This window comes from Myxine glutinosa, chromosome 6, assembly GCF_964187855.1.
Source record: "Myxine glutinosa chromosome 6, kmMyxGlut1.1, whole genome shotgun sequence".
Classification (NCBI taxonomy): domain Eukaryota; kingdom Metazoa; phylum Chordata; class Myxini; order Myxiniformes; family Myxinidae; genus Myxine; species Myxine glutinosa.
Window position 1 is genome coordinate 117,819,837 of NC_136266.1, and position 22,936 is coordinate 117,842,772.

The 22,936-nt window shown below is 44.4% G+C and overlaps 1 protein-coding gene across 2 annotated transcripts in view; it reads right to left on the reverse strand.

Annotated features, from left to right (window-relative positions):
• The window catches only part of LOC137430231 (TGF-beta receptor type-1), a 126,311-nt gene extending 106,942 nt beyond the window's left edge, over positions 1-19,369 (reverse strand). Inside the window, exon 1 of one of the 2 annotated variants that reach the window (XM_068120936.2) lies at positions 19,167-19,369. In XM_068120936.2, the coding sequence (XP_067977037.2) occupies positions 19,167-19,230 (64 nt within the window). In that variant the 5' untranslated portion in view covers positions 19,231-19,369. The remainder of the gene's footprint in view (positions 1-19,166) is intronic. The other variant, XM_068120937.2, reaches the window with a different exon arrangement.
• Positions 19,370-22,936: the final 3,567 nt, after the last annotated feature.

Here is a 22,936-nt window from a genome sequence, read left to right on the forward strand (position 1 = left end):
TCCTCTCGCTCCCAGATCTCCCAATCCTCTCACTCCCAGATTTCCCAATCTTCTCGCTCCCAGATCTCCCAATCCTCTCGCTCCCAGATCTCCCAATCCTCTCGCTCCCAGATCTCCCAATCATCTCGTTCCCAGATCTCCCAATTATCTCGCTCCCAGATCTACCAATCCTCTAGCTCCTAGATCTCCAAATCCTCTCAATCTTCTAGATCCTCTAGCTCAATCGTCTAGCAGATCTCCCAATCCGATAGCTCCCAGATCTCTCAATCCTCTCGCTCCCAGATCTCCAAATCCTCTCGCTCCCAGATCTCCCAATCCTCTCGCTCCCAGATCTCCCAATCCTCTCGCTCACAGATCTCCCAATCCTCTCGCTCTCAGATCTCCCAATCCTCTCGCTCCCAGATCTCCCAATCCTCTCGCTCCCAGATCTCCCAATCCTCTCGCTCCCAAATCTCCCAATTCTCTCGCTCCCAGATATACCAATCCTCTCGCTCCCAGATCTCCCAATTATGTTTCTCCCAGATCCTCCAATCCTCTCGCTCCCAGAACTCCCGATCCTCGAGCTCCCAGATCTCCCAATCCTCTCGTTCCCAGATCTCCAAATCCTCTCGCTTCCAGATCTCCCAATCCTCTCACTCCCAAATCTCCCAATCCTCTAGCTCCAAGATCTCCCAATCCTCTCTATCTCAAATCTCCCAATCCTCTCGCTCCCAGATCTCCCAATCCTCTCGCTCCCAAATCTCCTAATCCTCTCGCTCCAGATCTCCCAATCCTCTCGCTCACAAATCTCCCAATCCTTTCGCTCCCAGATCTCCCAATCCTCTCTCTCCCAGATCTCCCAATCCTCTTGCTCCCAGATCTCCCAATCCTCTCGCTCCCAGATCTCCCAATCCTCTCGCTCCCAAATCTCCCAATCCTCTGGCTCCCAGATCTCCCAATTATATCGCTCCCAGATCCTCAAATCCTCTTGCTCTCAGATCTCCCGATCCTCTAGCTCCCAGATCTCCCAATCCTCTCGTTCCCAGATCTCCAAATCCTCTCACTCCCAGATCTCCCAATCCTCTAGCTCCCAGATCTCCCAATCCTCTCTATCTCAGATTTCCCAATCCTCTCGCTCCCAAATCTCCTAATCCTCTCGCTCCCAGATCTCCCAATCCTCTCGCTCACAAATCTCCCAATCCTCTCGCTCCCAGATCTCCCAATCCTCTCACTCCCAGATCTCCCAATCCTCTCAATCCCAGATCTCCCAATCCTCTCGCTCCCAGATCTCCCAATCCTCTCGCTCCCAGATCTCCCAATCCTCTCACTCCCAGATCTCCCAATCCTCTCACTCCCAGATCTCCCAATCCTCTCACTACCAGATCTCCCAATCCTTTCGCTCCCAGATCTCCCTATCCTCTTGCTCCCAGATCTCCCAATCCTCTAGTTCTAGTCCCTCTAGGTCGCACTCGATCATCCACCAACTCTTCGTTGATACTCTCTCTCATAGTGAAATTCCTAAAACCAAGGCTCACTGCTCACCTCCCCTCATTTGTTCCTCTCTCCTCACACATGGGGAACTAACTTCCTCGGATTGTTCAATGACACAAATCTCAGCCCCAGAACATCAGGTTGCCAGTGGGCTAACATTACAGGTTCAATTCAGTCCATACTCGTGAACTTTCCGGTCCTCATTAACCTTTCAGTAACTCATATTTTTTAAATGGATATCTCTTGAATCGCTTTATTGATCGACGTGAAACTTCATACTATAGTAGAAGTCATGAAGAGTAACAAGTGTGCAAAATCTCAAGATGATTGGATGTACGGTCTGGAAGCTAGAAGTTGTTATTGCGTGAAGAAGAAGAGGCGTCAAGTGTGCGGATTTAATTATTTATCACATGTACAGACTGAAAGCATCGTTGGACACGACTTGTCGCGGTAATTTTAACCTCAAATAAAATTCTAATTTAAGATTTGTCAATAGCTGAGGTATATTAACAAACGAAAAAAACAGATTTGGTCAAATTCTGACTTTTTTAAACTCGATCGCATTTGACAGAGTTGTGACAAGCTGAGAAAGAAGAAACCTCGCATTGGCTTCTCCAATGTGCCATAAAAAAATGGATATCTCTTGAATCGCTAGTACCTCAGACCGTGAGTTGGTAATAATTTATATAATTCACACAGTGCAATACGTGCAGGCTGCTCCACGGAGCGACCTTGCGGGATTATCAACGAGGCGAGGCGTGACACACGTGTCTCACCATACCTCAGATCAAGTTTGAAAACCAGCATCAACCGTGCATAAATTTGCATATTCGATCATTTTTGACAAAGTTATGGCACTTTGAACTTTAGTAGGGGACATGTATTGCAGCGCAATACTCAGAATGCTTGTTGTGAGTAGTGTACTTCTAAGCTTTTGAGACCCATATTGATGTGTCGCTCTAAACGTTACAAAAGATTACAGAAAACTTCTCTATCATTAGAGGAATTGCACAGAGTGCCTGCTGGCTGTTCCATTTCCTCTGATTTGTCTGGAGATATTAAATCAATTTAACTAATGAGCCCTTTGCTATTGGCGCTTTTGGGCAAACTACGAGGCTTTCCGATGAGTCATTGGCACTCCATGAAACGTTATTTCATGCCAAGGCATGAAATATTTCATGCCAAGGCAATTCTCAAACTTCCGTGAGTCTTCATGATTTAGAACTTTGAAACGATTTTCTTTTTCCCTGATGAAGCCAGTAACATGTGTTCCGTTTAACCACCGCTGCCCAGTGTTTTCAGTCTGCTTCTGGTAAAGTACAGTGGGTGTCATTATTTACGAAAATGTGACAACACCAGAGCGGAAAATACAAAAACGCGACCAATTCGAGGAGTCACATGTACAAAAAGGGCTCACAAAGACAGGTTCACGGGTCGGGCCCATTTTTGTTTTTTGACTACCCTTCTCACATTATATTTACTAGCAATGGTACCCGCCCTATGGGCGGAGCTTCAATTGGGAGGCCCAAATGAAAAGGCAAAATATCAGAAATTTAAACCTTTTTTTTATTTTAAACGATTTATATAAACATCCGTTAAATCATATCACACGCAAATCATCAAAATCTAAACAGTATTTGTAGAATTTCAATAAAAGCCACATCACTGTTCATATCGGTAAATATTATTCCATCGTGTTTGGAAAAACTGGAAAATTGGAAAAATTGGAAATTGGGAAAAAAAAATTGGAAAAACAACATAGCCTATTTTACTCGAGGGGGTCCCAGGATTACCCACCCAAAATTTCGTTGCGATCAGTTCAGCCGTTTTTGCGATACCTGGGAACAGACAGACAGACAGACGGACATTTGGTGAATTATAGTCAGATGATTATACTTTCTGCCACCTACAAACTGATTGCAGATATTTACCTCCGCCACCAAAGGTGGATGGGTTTAATGTTTTCACCCCTGTCTGTCCGTTTGTGAACAAAATGTCTAAAAAAGTTGTGGACGGATTCGGACAAAATTTGTCAGAGATGTTGCGTATGTGACACCAACGAAATGATTCGATTTTGGTGAAGATCCGGATTCGGATCCGGCTACTAGAATTCTAAGTGACTCTTCACCATTGGGAGATAGGGCCAAAATCTATACATAGCGGGATATCTCAAAAAGTTGTGGATGGATTTGAACGAAACTTGGTGGAGAGGTTGGGTGTATGACGTGGACGAATCGATTCAACTTTGGTAAAGATCCGGATCCGGATGCAGCTCGTAGAATTTTTAAAGTGATTCTTCACCATCGAGTGATATGGCGACCAGGTGGAAGTATGCTCTCTACTGAGTGCCGCTCTAGTTTCTTCGGTTTAACGCAGCAAGCAGGCACTGCTTGGAGTTTGCTAACAAGCTGTTATCTCTGATGGGATAACGCGTCAAAATACACCACTGAGTTACATCGAAAAGCATTTCAACTTGATTGTTCATTACAAATTGAGACAGTTCTGTAATAATACCAACAAACACAATCCTCTCCATCAAGTACTTTCCAGAAACACTGAGCTTGACCAAAAATATCTGGACACGACGTCAGCTGTTAACGTTACCATGGCGATGCTGAGCCAGAAAGAAAAGTTATATTTGATAAATAAATGTTCTCTCCCTCCTTAGAAGTGTGTTATTCTAATGAATATCGAGTACACCCTGCGCAGTTGAAAAAGCGAGAGGAAAGATTTTTGGCCGGCTGCATGCGTCAAGCGGTGCTGGCTTTGATTTGAACTCCAGTTTGATGTGATTATGATTTGTGCTTTTGGTGCATTTCCATAGAGGGTTCTGCCAGGAATCTGATGAAGAGCATCAACCAGAGGAGATGCTGACCTCATGGCTGTCAGATCTATATAGCAGGCGGACTGTAAAAGTCCATACTGCACTTTGGAGGAATGGACAAATTTCGCACACCATGTATCAAGCAAAGGTGGTAACCACACACGAGTAGTCACAAATAGGAACCTTTCCTAGTCGATAACTCCAAAAACATTGAAATTGAAAGATGCTTTCATGATGAGTATCCAGGGTGACTTGCATTACTCAATGTATTTACAGTAATTGGTATGCAGAATGTGACTTTGCAGAGCAAGAATTTGTAATTTGTTCCGGAGTGCCGGCGATAACTCGTCCACTCTTCATGAATAATAACGTAAGATCTCTCACATCTGCCAACTAATGCTGGCAGAGTTTAACGCAAAGTTTAACTACCAACGAATGCCCAGTTTAACATCCATCCGAGGGATGGCTCACCCGGTAAACTGCCCCCGATTGAAAAACACCAGGATGACAGTTGGGTAGAGCTTCAAACCCAGACGAGAGAGTTCAGAGGTGAGTGTGTGTACCTTGAATCCATCATGCCAACACTACTGAAGGTATCACATAATAATGTGACAATAGCTTGAACAAGGATTAAGGTCCCATCTACATGTTACATAATTACACAGAGGATTGGGCCGGGTTTGAGGGGGAGGGTAAATCGAGAAAAAGCAAAGAAAGGAAGAAAAGGAGATCGTATCGGGAAAGAGTCAAAATTCACCATTTTGTATACATAATATGTAGATTGTGCCTGAAAAATAATACACTGACCAGGAAGAAAAATATCCCAGGAGGGATGCTTTTTTCGTTTACCCTTGAATGTGTTGTAAGAAGGAATAAAGTCTGAGAACTTAAAAGTACAACTCGTGAATTGATAAGGTGATTATTTCGACTAGAGTTCGGGAGCTTTGTGAATGAATTTAGAGTAAGGTAGGTGTGTGAATAAATTTAGAGTAAGGTAGGTGTGTGAATAAATTTAGAGTAAGGTAGGTGTGTGAATAAATTTAGAGTTAGGGAGGCGTGTGAATAAATTTAGAGTTAGGGAGGCGTGTGAATAAATTTAGAGTTAGGGAGGTTTGTGAATTAATTTAGAGTAAGGTAGGTGTGTGAATAAATTTAGAGTGAGGGAGGCGTGTGAATAAATTTAGAGTTAGGGAGGTTTGTGAATTAATTTAGAGTAAGGTAGGTGTGTGAATAAATTTAGAGTTAGGGAGGCGTGTGAATGAATTTAGAGTTAGGGAGGTTTGTGAATTAATTTAGAGTTAGGGAGGCGTGTGAATGAATTTAGAGTTAGGGAGGCGTGTGAATGAATTTAGAGTTCGGTAGGTGTGTGAATAAATTTAGAGTTAGGGAGGCGTGTGAATGAATTTAGAGTTAGGGAGGTTTGTGAATTAATTTAGAGTTAGGGAGGCGTGTGAATGAATTTAGAGTTAGGGAGGTTTGTGAATTAATTTAGAGTTAGGGAGGCGTGTGAATGAATTTAGAGTGAGGGAGGTGTGTGAATGAATTTAGAGTGAGGTAGGTGAGTGAATGAATTTAGAGTGAGGTAAGTGTGTGAATGAATTTAGAGTGAGGTATGTGTGTGAATTAATTTAGAGTGAGGTAGGTGTGTGAATGAATTTAGAGTTAGGGAGATGTGTGAATGAATTTAGAGTGAGGGAGGTGTGTGAATGAATTTAGAGTAAGGTAGGTGTGTGAATGAATTTAGAGTTCGGGAGCTTTGTGAATTAATTTAGAGTAAGGTAGGTGTGTGAATAAATTTAGAGTTAGGGAGGTGTGTGAATAAATTTAGAGTTAGGGAGGTGTGTGAATTAATTTAGAGTTAGGGAGGCGTGTGAATGAATTTAGAGTTCGGGAGCTTTGTGAATTAATTTAGAGTAAGGTAGGTGTGTGAATAAATTTAGAGTTAGGGAGGTGTGTGAATAAATTTAGAGTTAGGGAGGTGTGTGAATAAATTTAGAGTTAGGGAGGTGTGTGAATAAATTTAGAGTTAGGGAGGCGTGTGAATGAATTTAGAGTTCGGGAGCTTTGTGAATTAATTTAGAGTAAGGTAGTTGTGTGAATAAATTTAGAGTAAGGTAGGTGTGTGAATAAATTTAGAGTTAGGGAGGCGTGTGAATAAATTTAGAGTTAGGGAGGCGTGTGAATAAATTTAGAGTTAGGGAGGTTTGTGAATTAATTTAGAGTAAGGTAGGTGTGTGAATAAATTTAGAGTGAGGGAGGCGTGTGAATAAATTTAGAGTTAGGGAGGTTTGTGAATTAATTTAGAGTAAGGTAGGTGTGTGAATAAATTTAGAGTTAGGGAGGCGTGTGAATGAATTTAGAGTTAGGGAGGTTTGTGAATTAATTTAGAGTTAGGGAGGCGTGTGAATGAATTTAGAGTTAGGGAGGTTTGTGAATTAATTTAGAGTTAGGGAGGCGTGTGAATGAATTTAGAGTGAGGGAGGTGTGTGAATGAATTTAGAGTGAGGTAGGTGAGTGAATGAATTTAGAGTGAGGTAAGTGTGTGAATGAATTTAGAGTGAGGTATGTGTGTGAATTAATTTAGAGTGAGGTAGGTGTGTGAATGAATTTAGAGTGAGGTAGGTGTGTGAATGGATTTAGAGTTAGGGAGATGTGTGAATGAATTTAGAGTGAGGGAGGTGTGTGAATGAATTTAGAGTAAGGTAGGTGTGTGAATGAATTTAGAGTTCGGGAGCTTTGTGAATTAATTTAGAGTAAGGTAGGTGTGTGAATAAATTTAGAGTTAGGGAGGTTTGTGAATTAATTTAGAGTAAGGTAGGTGTGTGAATAAATTTAGAGTTCGGGAGCTTTGTGAATTAATTTAGAGTTAGGGAGGTGTGTGAATAAATTTAGAGTTAGGGAGGTTTGTGAATAAATTTAGAGTTCGGTAGGTGTGTGAATAAATTTAGAGTTAGGGAGGCGTGTGAATGAATTTAGAGTTAGGGAGGTTTGTGAATTAATTTAGAGTTAGGGAGGCGTGTGAATGAATTTAGAGTTAGGGAGGTTTGTGAATTAATTTAGAGTTAGGGAGGCGTGTGAATGAATTTAGAGTGAGGGAGGTGTGTGAATGAATTTAGAGTGAGGTAGGTGAGTGAATGAATTTAGAGTGAGGTAAGTGTGTGAATGAATTTAGAGTGAGGTATGTGTGTGAATTAATTTAGAGTGAGGTAGGTGTGTGAATGAATTTAGAGTGAGATAGGTGTGTGAATGAATTTAGAGTTAGGGAGATGTGTGAATGAATTTAGAGTGAGGGAGGTGTGTGAATGAATTTAGAGTTAGGGAGATGTGTGAATGAATTTAGAGCGAGGTTGGTGTGTGAATGAATTTAGAGTGAGGGAGGTGTGTGAATGAATTTAGAGTGAGGTAGGTGTGTGATTAAATTTAGAGTTAGGGAGGTGTGTGAATGAATTTAGACTTAGGGAGGTTTGTGAATTAATTTAGAGTGAGGTAGGTGTGTGAATGAATTTAGAGTGAGGTAGGTGTGTGAATGAATTTAGAGTGAGGTAGGTGTGTGAATGAATTTAGAGTGAGGTAGGTGTGTGAATGAATTTAGAGTGAGGTAGGTGTGTGAATGAATTTAGAGTGAGGTAGGTGTGTGAATGAATTTAGAGTGAGATAGGTGTGTGAATGAATTTAGAGATAGTGTGTGTGTATGTGTTTGTGTGTGTGTATTTGCATGTGTGTGTGTGTGTGTGTGTGTGTGTGTGTGTGTGTGTGTGTGTGTGTTGGGAGATTATGGACATCCTGAGGTGTTCCATTGCCAATGAGCTTGTATAGAGTGCTCACCAAGTGGCACGAAACGGTTGATAAGAAATGGCTTGGCAAGAGATAGCAACCTTATTGATGATGGAACACCCCTGCCCCCCCCCCCCCCCACCCCCCTCATCATTCAGTCAGATACATACCATATGGATAAGGTGTAAAATTGAATCAAGGTGAGCATTAATAAAGTGTGAATATAGCAAAACTATGACTCGGGTGCGAAAATCGACGAGGATGTTCGAGTGGGTCATGTGATTACAATCACAGTGTGAGGCTTGCCTGGGCATGTCACCCAAAAACATATACACCATCCCCAAAAACCTCCCTTTGCCCTCCCTGCCCCCTAGTGTGCAAGTTCTGTGTTTTACAAGCAAACAGGATATTCCAAATTACCTCCAGATTGAATTATTTGAACCCCCTCTCTCCACACCTTTATGTATGTGTGAGTGTGTTTGTTTGTGTGAATCACCGCAGGATCCAATCAAATATCATAATGCAACAGAATCATCCACCCCCCCCTGCCCCCCATTCCATTAAGTGCATTAAACATCCCCTGCTCTCTCATGCTCCCCCCTTCCCCTTTCCTTCAACCTTGGTAAAAATGGGAAATGTTTGAATCATTGGGCAACAAAAAAAAACTTTTCGTCTGCTACTAGACGATGATGTTTTGCTATGCATTATGTTTTGCACTCTGTCAAAGCGTCTTTGGGCTTCCTGAAAAGCGCTATATAAAATAAATGCATTATTATTATTATTATTATTATTACTAATGCATATGTTCTTGGCTAAATCTGGGCTGCTGATTTCAAATCTTTCGTCAGAATTTAGGCAGCACGTCAGGGTTTCAAACACGTCATATTTAGATATAACAATGATGGATCTCCGTGTATAATGTGTCGTACACAAACCAAGAACACAAACAAGTTGCAGAAAAAGAGGTTAATAAAACATCAGAACATGGTAATCTTAGGAAGGGTGTAAACTTGATCGGGAAATCTGCCCCATTGTGAGTGATTCAGAAACAACACCTCAAGGTTAAACTCTTCCTTGCAATATTGTCAGCGTCGGCCCCACTACTCAGACTGGTTCAGAAGTGTGTAGAGACTCCTCAAGGAGCTTCCATTGCTGTAGTCTGGAGCTCGACACTTCACACTTCAGCCTTCTCCTTTGACAATGACAGATCTCACCAGATCGTTTAATTCTTCTTGATTTAGCAAGTGTGGCTTCTTTTCTTCAGACTCAGGTTCTACAGTTCATCCAAATCACCCATAGCATCGTCAGAGTTGTCATCGCTTTAAATCTGCAGCAGCTTCTGGTGGAACTGGCACAGGAGAATCCAAGTCATGGGGGACTGACCGGCTTCAGAGCACACTTTAAATCTGGATATACAATTTTTGACTTGTTTTTCGTTGAGAAACCAACAATATTTCTCATACACATGTAGCAGTCAGAGTGATGATTCGTTGGCTCACGCCATATCATTGGCACAGCAAAAGGCAATCTCTTCCTTTTGCCACTCAACCACTGCGTACGCCCCCGACGTACACACGGTGCAGCAAACATGAGGTGCCCAGCTCTTGTCTTGGTCTCCAACTTTACATTCAAAACTAGAACGGCACTCAGTAGAGAGCAAACCTCCGCCTGGTTGACCATATCACTTAATGGTGAAGAATCACTTAAAAAATTATACTAGCCGGATCCGGTTCCGGATCTTCACCAAAATTGAATCGATCCTTCCTTGTCACACTCACAATCTGTCCAAATAGTTTCGTCCAAATCCGTCAACAACTTTAAGAGATATCCTGCTATGTATCGTTTTGGCCATATCTCCCAATGGTGAAGAATCACTTTAAAACTTCTAGTAGCCGAATCCGAATCCGGATCTTCACCAAAATCTAATCATTTCGTCTTTGTCACATATGCTACATCTCTGCCAAGTTTCGTCCAAATCCGTCCACAACTTTTTGAGACATTTTGTTCACAAACGGACAGACAGACAAACAGACATACAGACAAATGGACAGACAAACGGACAGACAAACGGACAGACAGGAGTGAAAACATAACCTCCATCCACCTTTTGTGGCAGAGGTAAACATAGCGGCAATACCCCTGGTGCTCACCTGATAGAAGAAACAATATACTGCACTGATTAAGGGTATTTTAAATCAATGTCAATGGTTGCTAGAAGACAGGGCAGCATGTATAATCATACTAACATAATCATAAGACTTTAAACAAACAAACAAAAAAACTCCTATTTTGGGGGGCAATCCTACCCCCTCCCCCTCCCACCCTGTGTACCTCCTCAGACCCCAATCTTACTATAATTCACTAAATGTCCGGCCGTCCATCTGTCTGTCTGTCCGTTCGTACTGCAAAAACGGCTGAACCGATCGCAACGATATTTTGTGTGGGTAATCCTCGGACCCCCTGGAGTAAAATAGGCTATGTGGTTTTTTAAAAATTTCCAAGTTTTCCAATTTTCAAATTTTCCAGTTTTTCCAAACACGATGGAATAATATTTACCGATATGAACAGTGATGTGATTTTGTTGAAATTCTACGTGCCAGGGGAGAGTAGATCGACTCCTGACGAACTCTTCCTATATAAACGTGCGGCTCCGAAGTAACATGGCAGCGTGTGTAAAGCGACTGAGAAACAGGTGTAGCGGCCGCTTCCGTTTTGCAGAATTCAATCTTTTTTCAAAATGGGCGCCATGTACTGTTTAGATTTTGATGATTTGCGTGTGACATTATTCAACGGATGTTTATATGAATCGTTTAAAATAAAAAAAAGCCTTCAATTTCTGATATTTTGCCTTTTCATTTGGGCTTCCCAATTGAAGCCCCGCCCGTAGGGCGGGTACCGATGCTAGTTTTTCCAATGCCTTGAACAAACATTGGTGCATCACGGATGATGAAGGTTGTGGTGAGGTTTCATCAAAAATTGTGTGTGTAGGTACTGATAAAAAAGCAAATACCTATAAAAAAAAAAGAAGCAAATAGACCCCCTTACACCCCAATTTTTTAAATGCCGTGAACAAGCTTTAGTCACAACACAACAAATATCATTTGTGCCAAATTTGGTCGCAATCCCATCAGCGGTTTCGGAGAAGAAGTTTCAAGTGTTTATGGACGGACTGACGGACGACGCGTCATCGCATCAGCTTTCCTGAACTTCGTTCCAGGTGAGCAAATAATACTTGTAAGCAGCTTTCACCCTCTTGGTAAGGTTCCTGCGCTGGCTACGTGGAGTGTATTTTTCCCACAGATATAACAAAGGTTATCAGGGTGATTCACACAGCCTCGCATATTCATGATGCCTGTGGTAACATATGCTAACCTGAAAATATACAGAAAAATATATGACGTTATAACCTGAAAATATATAGATACGATTAGCATGATATGAATTCCAAACTTGATACATTCTTAAAATACAGTATATACATTGCATTTAAACATTTTAGTATCAAGTTATTAACGCTTCTCAGCACGGAAGCGGCACGCAAAATTGTAATGCTGCGTGGAAAATTGTACTTAGAAATTCATAGCTTGGTCAGTTTTCATCCATTTTTAATAATTAAAAGTAAATTCTAAAGCTCTTTTTATGAGAAATAATATTGTACAACAGTTGTATTGCTATAATTGAAACAAAAAATAATAATTTATGATCACTCAAAATCACTCACGAGGGCAAGCTACTGTAATCGGACCATGTGTGTCCTCGGAGAAAGTCCTGATGTGTTGAGAAAATTCTGACTTCAGATTCAGAATCAGCAAATTCGATTTAGTCTGGAACATATGTTTCTACCTCAGTAGCAAAATCTTTGTTGTCCAGTGGAATTATTTCATCAAATTGTCAAAACTTTCACTTCCACCATCTCTACTCCCAAACTCCTCCATATAAATCCCATCGATCTCTCCTCCATTACGGTACTTATTCGACCATCGTCCCAATGATGACGTATTACTTGATTTTTTGCCGCAAGGTTCAATTTTTCCCAACAAAGTGCACAATGACGACCTCATAAAATGACGAATTGTGTCAAAGTAAAGTTTCCTTAAGTGACAGGTATGCTGTCATTGAGAAATGCAACTCGAAAAGAAAAACCCACACTTATACCTATTTATTGGACCTGTGATCGTTTTGTTGAGTGTCATCTTATGGATTGGATTGTTCCGATGTTTGTGTTACCAAGACTTAACTTCACAATGATGTTCCCTGCCCCCTTGGCATGCAAACATGCCCATTCCCCCGAGATAACCGTGGTGGTGTCCGTAGAAGATTAACACCGGCCTGGGGTCTCGCCCCCACACGGCCTGCGTTGTGTTGCTGATAAAACGCTGTCAGGTCCACAGTCGGATCCTTCACCCTCTTTACCCCCATCAGCTTCACCTTTCGTTCTAATCGCCAACACGACCGCACAATCTCTCCGGCTTGAGATTTCGGACTGGGAGATGAAATGGAATGATATTACAAGAACCAGTGTTTTTTAATGATTGAGAGTTAAGAAAATAAACAAAAAAGCATTGCGTTAATTGGGTTATTACAGACATTTTCTCTCGGACCGATGACAATCGGGTCAGAGAGAAACAGTAAATCCTTGGTGAGAGGTCCCGAGTTCAGATTGTGCCACGCCGGGGTCACTCCGACGTGCCCACACAGATGGACAACGCAAACAAACTCAATACCTTAAGTGTAAACAAGAAAACAACATACATAATCATCTAACAATGCCATCGCAGGCAGACTCCGAAAAATTTCAAACTGCAATGGGATTACATTTTTCAAATTATGACCATCTTGAACCTGGTCGGTGACCGATCGCCTTCATGGATCCTTCCCCAAAAGGCTCAGCGGGTATTGGTGCAAAGTGACAACTGTTGCTTAGCAACCAAAACAAACGCATGCAATTCAATATGTAAGGACAAGAACGTAAGATTGCCGAAACATCAGAATGTTTGCCCTGGGCACCGGTACACAATGGCCTGCCGCAAAATGATTCATGAAACCAGGTGTGAGTGCAAAAGCATGGTTCTACATCTGCGGAGAAGAGCCAGGATGCCGTGCCTGACCTTTAGAGCGATGGTGTTCCACTTTGTCCGAGTTAAATCCCGGGATTTACAGCTCAATGATAAACATGCTACCAACCCAGGGAGGCACAGAGAGAGAGGGAAAGAGAGAGAAAGAGAGAGGGGAGGGTGAGGAGGTGTGGGCAGGCGGGGGTCCCAGAAAAAACCAAATGGAAGAGATAAGAAGCGATAACGGGTCTTGCAGAGCTTCCAGGGATTGGACCAATTAAAACAACAGAAAAGACAATTTATTAACAGAAGTGGATGGGAATTCTTTGATAAAATGGGGATGCCATTTAAGGCAGCCTTAAGAGAAGAATGTTCAATAGGTAGGCGTACATTGTAAATGTGGTATGGGGAAGTGGAAGGGTGGCGGTGGAGGGCATTTATGATGGGTGACACAATACCTGGCAATTTGTTCCATTGTGCCTTGGGTGGGCTATCTATGACGTCACAAGTATCCCCTTAAACTGTGGCCTTTATAAACGTGAAAAGGGACATGTTGCAGTCGGATGGGTCATTCATTTGCATGGTTGATCGATCTCTCGTGTTATTCTCCAACTTGTGCAATAATTCATTCATTATTGCTTAGCAGTGGCAGATGTGTGCCGTTCATTATAAAGGACCACTGTGCAACGGCCATTTATGATTGCATAACATTACAATGACAGACACTATTGGATGTTTCAAGCTGGAGCTTTCATCAGCAATGGGGACAATCTACATATTACATATGCATGGATCAGGTATATTGAGGTGGAGAGAATTGAAAAAAATTAAGGGATATGGGAGGATACGGCAGAAAATAAAAGGAAAGTGGGAAGGAGATGGGTATTGATGGAAATGAGATGGAGTAGAACACCACAACCCTTGACAGGCTCGATACGAACATCACTTCTCTTTAAACTATTATTTTCCACAATTTTAGTTGTGTATGTAATAAATAGATAGTCCAAATGCGAAGGGAACCATTTCCAACTTGACTGCAATTTATCATCCCGATGCATGGCATCAATGAGCATGCCATCCCTCGGAAGGTTAAATAAACTATTACATCAGGCTATAATTCGCTTGTGAAAGGTAAAGACCCACAAAGCCTTTCGAAAAGAGTATGCCACTGTGTGCCAGTAATTTGGGCCAGATCCAAAAGTCCCACAACGGTTCAGGTATGCTTTTGAGATGGAGACGTGACATATTGAGTGTAATTCCTCCGCTATTGAAACATCAACAACTTGTCATGTGGTGCCCTTATATCCCCGCCATTGGTGGCATAGATCCAAAAATTGAGGGGACGAAGTGGCGGCACAAATGTGATGGCAAGTCCAAAGTGAAAGCTCGATCTATGGCCCACTTGGTGAGTAAGCATACGTGCTAATTACCTGGCAAGCTTGGTGTGACGTCCGCATACCTTCCTCAGAACCAGCACAACACATATAAGGTGCGCATGTGTGCGCAACTACCCAATTTAGGAATCATGTTTTGATCTTCTTTGCGAAGAAGCATAAATGTGAATATTTATCTTCCCAAACAACATGCTTGGATTCCTTACCAGCTGGCCAATCAACGGGACATGTAAAAATCACAGAGTGGTGCGAGTCACAGGGCCTTGTGAAGTTAGCCCGAGCATGCTAATCTACAGACTCGAGAGGTTGAAGGTCACCCTTTCAAATCTTGCTTTCATCGCCGTGTATTTACAACAAACAGGATACTCCCAAAGCTGTCCATGGGCAGAAACAAAATGGCTACCATCAAAACATTCGGCACCAAGATAATGTTTTTAAGGAGAGGTAAACATAAAAGTGATGTAAACTTTGCGGAGCACCGACGGGTTAGGTAGGACATTGGCAAACCTTTAGTGCATCACCAATGCAAGGCCAGGTGATTGTTAGTATTTTGTACACCTTGAAATTGAAAGCCTAATGAATGTACTTTGGATTCCATTTTCCGGTTTTCCATTCATCAACACTGTCTTGCTTTTTATCACAAACTGAGACGAATATCCCTGCAACATATTATGACAGCAACGAGCACACTAAAGTGCTATGAGCAAAAGTCATGGGACGTACGATTTATTGACGATGCCCATAAGCAGCCTCAGGATGTGATTGTCCGTCATTCCATGCGCATTGCCTTCCTACATTCTTAGATCTATTCGGATTTTGTGGTGGTTGTTGTTGTTGTTGTTGTTACCTTCGCCACTGACAGACGTTATGTTTTCACCTTGGTTTGTCTGTCTGCCTGTCTGTGAGTGGGATATGTGAAAAAGTTGTGGACGGATTAGAACGAAATTTGGTGGACAGTTTGGTTGTGGGACAAGGACAAATTGGTTCAAATTCGGTGGAGATCCGGATCTGGATACAAGAGTTTTACAGGTAATTCTCCACCATTGAGAGATAGGGCCCAAACCGATATATAGCACGATATCTCAAAATGTTATGAAAGGATTCGAACGAAATTTGGTGGACAGTTTGGGTGTGTGAGAAAGACAAATTGGTTCAATTTTGGTGGAGATCCCGATCTGGATACAAGAATTTTACAGGTGATTCTCCACCATTGAGAGATAGGGCCCAAACAGATATATAGCACGATATCTCAAAAGGTTATGAATGGATTCGGCCGAAACTTGGTGGACAGGTTGCCTGTGCGACAAGGAAAAAATTATTACATTTGAATGAAGATACGGATCCAGATCCGGCCTATCAGTGGGATACTAAACGTAAACAGTTCAGCCTGGCGGAGGTATGCGCTCCACCAAGTACCGGTCCAGTTGAGGTCATTTACTGCTGTGTTAACACATCGTGAGTCACGGACTCTCACTGTTAGGCCAAAGTGGACAAGATCACAGCACAGATCACATTAGACTCGAATTAGACCGGGCCCAGTGGTAGTCCAACCCACTCTTAGGTACATTTTGTAATTCCTTGAACAGTAGCTGTATCTGAGCCATCTTGAATTGGAGTCTTATAGTTGTCCGTCGCTTTCAGTCGGAATGTCGTTATACGCTGCTGTTGCTGTGTAGAATAATAGTTGAAAGCAACTTTCAATTTGTTGCACCAGATCAGTACCATTAGGTCATACACTTTGACCTAGTTTGCTAAAAGTTTCAAATGCATTGGGTGGACCGCCCTGGCTCATTGGGATGGAAGAGACTCCATGTTAGTCTCGTTTCGTCCAAATGAGCCAGTACAGGTGCAATGAGCTTAGATTTATTGTGGGTTTGTCAATGGGAGGTCTTCAACGGAAGATTATACAGCAATATTATTATTGTCATTACCTCTGCTATTGAAGGTGTTATTACCTCTGCAGGTTATGTTTTCACCCCTGTCAGTCTGCCTGTCTGTTTGTTTATTTGTGTGAGTGTCTGTGAACAAGATATCTCAAAAAGGTGTGAACGGATTCTGACGAAATTTGGCAGAGAGGTAGTGCATGTGATACGGACGAAATTATTAGATTTTGGTGAAGATCCGGATTCGGATCCGGATAGTAGAATTTTTAAAGTGATTCCTCACTATTGGGATATTGGGTCAAAAACGATACATACCAGGATATCTCAAAAGGTTATGGACGGATTTGGACGAACCTTGGTGTCGAGGTTGGGTGTGTGACATGGACGAATCGATTCGATGTTGGTGAAGATCTGAATATGGATTGGGATACGATAATTATTATATTTTAAGTGATTCTTTACCATTGGGAGATTGGGCCAAAAACGATACATAGCAGGATATCTCAAAAAGTTGTGGACGGATTTGGACGAAACTTGGTGTAGAGATTGGGTGTGTGACAAGAACGAATCGCTTCGATTTTAGCGAAGGTTGGAATATGAATGCGGATACGAGAATTATTTAATTATAAATGATTCTTTACCATTGGGAGATAGGGCCAAAAACGATATATAGCTAGATATCTCATAAGGTTATGGACGGATTTGGAAAAAATTTGGTGGACATGTTGGGTGTGTCACAAGGAAGAATTGGTTCTATTTTGGTGAAGATCCTCATCCGGGATCCGGCTAGAAGAATATTTTATGTGATTCTTTACCATTGGGAGATAGGGCCAAAAACGATATATAGCTAGATATCTCATAAGGTTATGGACGGATTTGGACGAAACGTGGTGGACCGGTTGGGTGTCTGACAAGGACGATTCCATTCGATTTTGGTGAAGATCTGAATATGGATTCGGATACGATGATTATTAAATTTTTAAGTGATTCTTCACCATTGAGAGATCGGGCGAAAAGCGATATATAACGGGATATCTCAAAAAGTTATGGACGAGTTATGACTAAACTTAGTGGACGAGTTTGTTAGGTGAGAAGAAGAAGCTGATTAGATTTTGGTTCAGGTCCGAATCCAGATCCGGCCTATCAGTGGGATACAAAACGTAAACTTTTCAGCTTTGAGGAGGTATGCGCTCTACCGAGTGTTCTACTTATCACTTTTATTGAATGTATTTGTTATATCCTCATTTGTATTCTGAAAATGGTATACCAACCTCGAGGGAACTTGATACGACAGGTTAATATGAGATGCCAGTTGTACTGAGGCTGATACGAATAAACAAACGAACTTTAGACAAAGTTATTGACTGATTGTTAAACGGACGATACATAAATACCCCGAGGTGATCCCCGAAATAATGCGATGAACTTATCACGGCATTTTATAAATGCAGTTTGTATTTATTCTCCGAAAGAATGCGCAAACTTAGCGCTTTCCTCCAAAAGTGTTTACAAGTCGAGATAAAACGTACGGAACTTCCCCAGAATCCCCCCCCCCTCCCCCCAAGACCTCTTTAATACGTCACGATTAAAGTAAACAAGGTTGTAACGAGGTGATAATCTGATGGTTTTCAATAACAACGGACCTCTTGAGAAGCCATTGTCCATAAAGAAGTTTAAAGGACGCGGGAGTGATTAATACGCAGGAGGGATGGCGAGGTGACCGCGGAAGGTCTTCGATGGGAACTTGGAATAGGAAGGAGGTGAAAACTTTTCATTGGGAGTGGCGGGGATTCATTGCTCGGGGGAGATACTTGGAATACGAACTCGCGGAGGCAAACGGTGAATGCATTTCACTTGCAAAAGCGGATTTGCGGAGCGGAGGCGCCATGCTGATGTGTACCCCCCAGCATCTCCGCTCCCCCCAGCACCTCCGCTCCCACCCGGCTCGAGGCTCCATCGCGGCGCGGATCCCGGAGCTGTAAGTCTGTAACACCCGGAGGAAAATGACTGCAGAAAGTGGGTGGGGGGGGGGGGGGGGGGGAGGGGAGTGAGCGTGCAATCCGAAACTATGTCAAGGGCAAACTTTGCGTAGCGCCGACGTGGGTGGAAAATGTCTATAACGTAATAAGACGTTCAAATACTTTGAGAAAGTTAGGAAACTCCCCCATGTGAATCGACACCAAATCCCATCGACAGTTAGTTCCTCTGGATCTGGGACAAAGGGCGAAGTTAAATCGCTCAATCCGCGACCTGCTCCAATTTCCCCCCAAACTACGTTATAATTAAAAACAGGAGTTATTTTTATTTTTTCTAAACTCCCTCCCTGCTTTCCCCGATTGGCCCCCCCGACCCGGTCCGCAAAGTCTCCCCTCCAATTCCCGGACAAACGACGTCTCTTGTCCCAAACTGGATGGACTAATCAAACACGATTGCGATCTGGCGACGCATCGGTCGAGCGTGAGCGGCTCCGCATTGAGCGCAAGGGACGCGTGGTCGCGCTTTAACGAGGTCTTGGAGACCCCGCTTTGAGGCGGACAATGCGTCCGTCGATAAGAACTTTAATCTGCTAAGCTGATTATTCGCGGAGCCGCATGGCAGCTCATTGTATATGAACGCGGACAAGTGGACAACTCACACACACATATATATATATATATATATATATATATATATACATATATATATATATATATATATATATATATATATATATATATATATATATATATATATATACAGGTAGTTCGGGGGTAAAAAGCGCGCGTACCTGGTGTCGGGGGAAGCACGGAGAGAACACTGAGCAGGACGAAGAGTGCGTCGAGCAACCACATCGTAACCACGAAGCGCGACGCGGACACGTGTTCAGTGGGACAAACACCGCTCGTGTCCACCAAGCACCAGACGCGATCAGCTCCTGCAACTAACCGCTCCCCCCGGCTCCACCACTATCTCGTGCTCTTCCTCCCCCCCCCCCCCCCCCCCCACACCTACGTATCTTTCCCTCCAACATGTTCCCTCCCACGAATCGCCTCCCTGTCGTCCCTGACGTCCCTACCCTGGTACGACACCTACCCAATTCAGTCCACCAGACTACCTGTGCCAACCCTGCCTGGTACGAAACCTACCCAATTCAGTCCACCCGACTACCTGTCACTTCCCGATGTTCTCTTTCAATTATAACCCATTCAGATTGTCTTTCCCACTCTATTATACAATAAATGTTTCAATATTTTCCCAATTACTTTATTAAATTATTATTGTTCAAAATCATTTATGGCCCAAAGAGTGATTTTGCATTCCCGAGGGTTCGATCATGTCCAAGTTGAGCGTTTCAGTGGTGTATGACGGTGTGGAGGTGTGTGATAGTCTGTGGTAGGCGCGGTGGTGTGCGACCGGTGGAGGTGTGTGATAGTCTGTTGTAGGTGCGGTGGTGTGTGACGGGTGGAGGTGTGTGATGGGGTGGAGGTGTGTGATGGGGTGGAGGTGTGTGACTGTGTGATAGTCTGTTGCAGGTTTGGAGGTGTGTGACGGTGTGGAGGTGTGTGACGGTTTGGAGATGTGTGATAGTCTGTGGTAGGTGCGGTGATGTGTGACGGTGTGGAGGGGTGTGATAGTCTGTGGTAGGTGCGGTGGTGTGTGACGGTGTGAGGTGTGTGATAGTCTGTAGTAGGTGCAGTTGTGTGTGACGGTATGGAAGTGTGTGAGAGTCTGTGGTAGGTGCGGTGGTGTGTGACGGTGGAGGTGTGTGATGGTGTGGAGGTGTGTGACTGTGTGATAGTCTGTTGCAGGTTTGGAGGTGTGTGACGGTGTGGAGGTGTATGACGGTGTGGAGGTATGTGATAGTCTGTGGTAGGTGCGGTGGTGTGCGACGGGTGGAGGTGTGTGATAGTCTGTTGTAGGTGCGGTGGTGTGTGACGGTGTGGAGGGGTGTGACGGTTTGGAGATGTGTGATAGTCTGTGGTAGGTGCGGTGATGTGTGACGGTTTGGAGGGGTGTGATAGCCTGTGGTAGGTGCGGTGGGGGTGTGTGACGGGTAGAGGTGTGTGATGGTGTGGAGGTGTGTGACTGTGTGATAGTCTGTTGCAGGTTTGGAGGTGTGTGACGGTGTGGAGGTGTGTGACGGTTTGGAGATGTGTGATAGTCTGTTGTAGGTGCGGTGGTGTGTGACGGTGTGGAGGTGTGTGACGGTTTGGAGATGTGTGATAGTCTGTGGTAGGTGCGGTGATGTGTGACGGTGTGGAGGGGTGTGATAGTCTGTGGTAGGTGCGGTGGTGTGTGACGGTGTGAGGTGTGTGATAGTCTGTAGTAGGTGCAGTGTGTGTGATGGTATGGAAGTGTGTGATAGTCTGTGGTAGGTGCGGTGGTGTACGACGGTGTGGAGTCGTGTGATAGTCTGTGGTAGGTGCGGTGGTGTGCAACGGTGTGGAGTGGTGTGATAGTCTGTGGTAGGTGCGGTGGTGTGCGACGGTGTGGAGTCTTGTGATAGTCTGTGGTAGGTGCGGTGGTGTGTGACGGTGTGTGATAGTCTGTGGTAGGTGTAGTGGTGTGTGACGGTGTGGAGGCGTGTAATAGTCTGTGGTAGGTGCGGTGGTGTGTGACGTTGTGGAGGTGTGTGATGGTCTGTGGTTGGTCGGTGGTGTGTGAGGGTGTGAAGGTGTGTGATAGTTTGTGGTATGTGCAGTGGTGTGTGACGGTGTGGAGGTGTGTAATCGTCTGTGGTAGGTGCGGTGATGTGTGACGTTGTGGAGGTGTGTGATGGTCTGTGGTTGGTCGGTGGTGTGTGACGGTGTGAAGGTGTGTGATAGTCTGTGGTATGTGCAGTGGTGTGTGACGGTGTGGAGGCGTGTGATAGTCTGTGGTAGTGGCGGTGGTGTGTGACGATGTGGAGGTGTATGATAGTCTGTGGAGGTGTGTGACGGTGTGGAGGTGTGTGACGGGTGGAGGGGTGTGATAGTCTGTGGCAGGTTAGGAAGTGTGTGACGATGTGGAGGTGTGTTATGGTCTGTGGCAGGTGCGGAGGTGTGTGACGGTGTGGAGGTGTGTGATAGTCTGTGGCAGGTTCGAAGGTGTGTGACGGTGTGGAGGTGTGTGACGGTGTGGAAGTGTTTGATAGTCTGTGCTAGGTGTAGAGGTGTGTGACGGTGTGGAGGTGTGTGACGGTTGGAGGGGTGTGATAGTCTGTGGCAGGTATGGAGGTGTGTGACGGTGTGGAGGTGTGTGATAGTCTGTGGTAGGTGCGGTGGTGTGTGACGGTGTGGAGGTGTGTGATGGTCTGTGATTGGTCGGTGGTGTGTGACGGTGTGAATGTGTGTGATAGTCTGTGGTATGTGCAGTGGTGTGTGACGGTGTGCAGGTGTGTGATGGTCTGTGATTGGTCGGTGGTGTGTGACGGTGTGAAGGTGTGTGATAGTCTGTGGTGTGTGACGGTGTGGAGGTGTGTGATAGTCTGTGGTAGGTGCGGTGGTTTGTGACGATGTGGAGGTGTATGATAGTCTGTGGAGGTGTATGACGGTGTGGAGGTGTGTGACGGGTGGAGGGGTGTGATAGTCTGTGGCAGGTTCGGAAGTGTGTGACGATGTGGAGGTGTGTTATGGTCTGTGGCAGGTGCGGAGGTATGTGACGGTGTGGAGGGGTGTGATAGTCTGTGGCAGGTTCGGAGGTGTGTGACGGTGTGGAGGTGTGTGACGGTGTGGAAGTGTGTGATAGTCTGTGGTAGGTGTAGAGGTGTGTGACGGTGTGGAGGTGTGTGACGGGTTGAGGGGTGTGATAGTCTGTGGCAGGTATGGAGGTGTGTGACGGTGTGGAGGTGTGTTTTGGTCTGTGGCAGGTGCGGAGGTGTGTGATGGTCTGTGGCAGGTGCGGTGGTGTGTGACGGAGGGGAGGTGTGTGATGGTCTGTGGTAGGTGCGGTGGTGTGTGATGGTGTGGAAGTGTGTGATGGTCTGTAGCAGGTGCGGAGGTGTGTGACGGTCTGTGGCAGGTCCGGAGGTGTGTGACGGTGTCGAGATGTGTGTGATGGTCTGTGGCAGGTGCGGAGGTGTGTGACGGTGCGGAGGTGTGTGACAGTCTGTGACAGGTGCGGAGGTGTGTGACGGTGTCGAGAGGTGTGTGACGGTCTGTGGCAGGTGCGGAGGTGTGTGACGGTGTGGAGGTGTGTGTCGGTGTCGAGAGGTGTGTGACAGGCTGCGGCATTGGCGGAGGTGTGTGACGGTGTCGAGAGGTGTGTGACGGTGTCGAGAGGTGTGTGACATTGTGGAGGTGTTTGACGGTTTCTGGCAGGTGCGGTCGTATGTGGCGGTAGATGGTGGATGACAAACGTCAAAAGTGTGTGACGGTGTCTGGCGGTGTGCACATAGTTGCGTGACGGTAAGTGAAGGTCTCTTGGGATAAATTGATTCTTTAAAAAATACTTCAAACATCGGTAAATAATAATTACTGAGTAAGAGATGTGAGTGAGTGAGTGAGTGAGTGATCACTTGACGTGTAAGCCAGCTTACTGGTAACAGGGGCACTGCATCAGCAGCAATGCTGTGCTTCC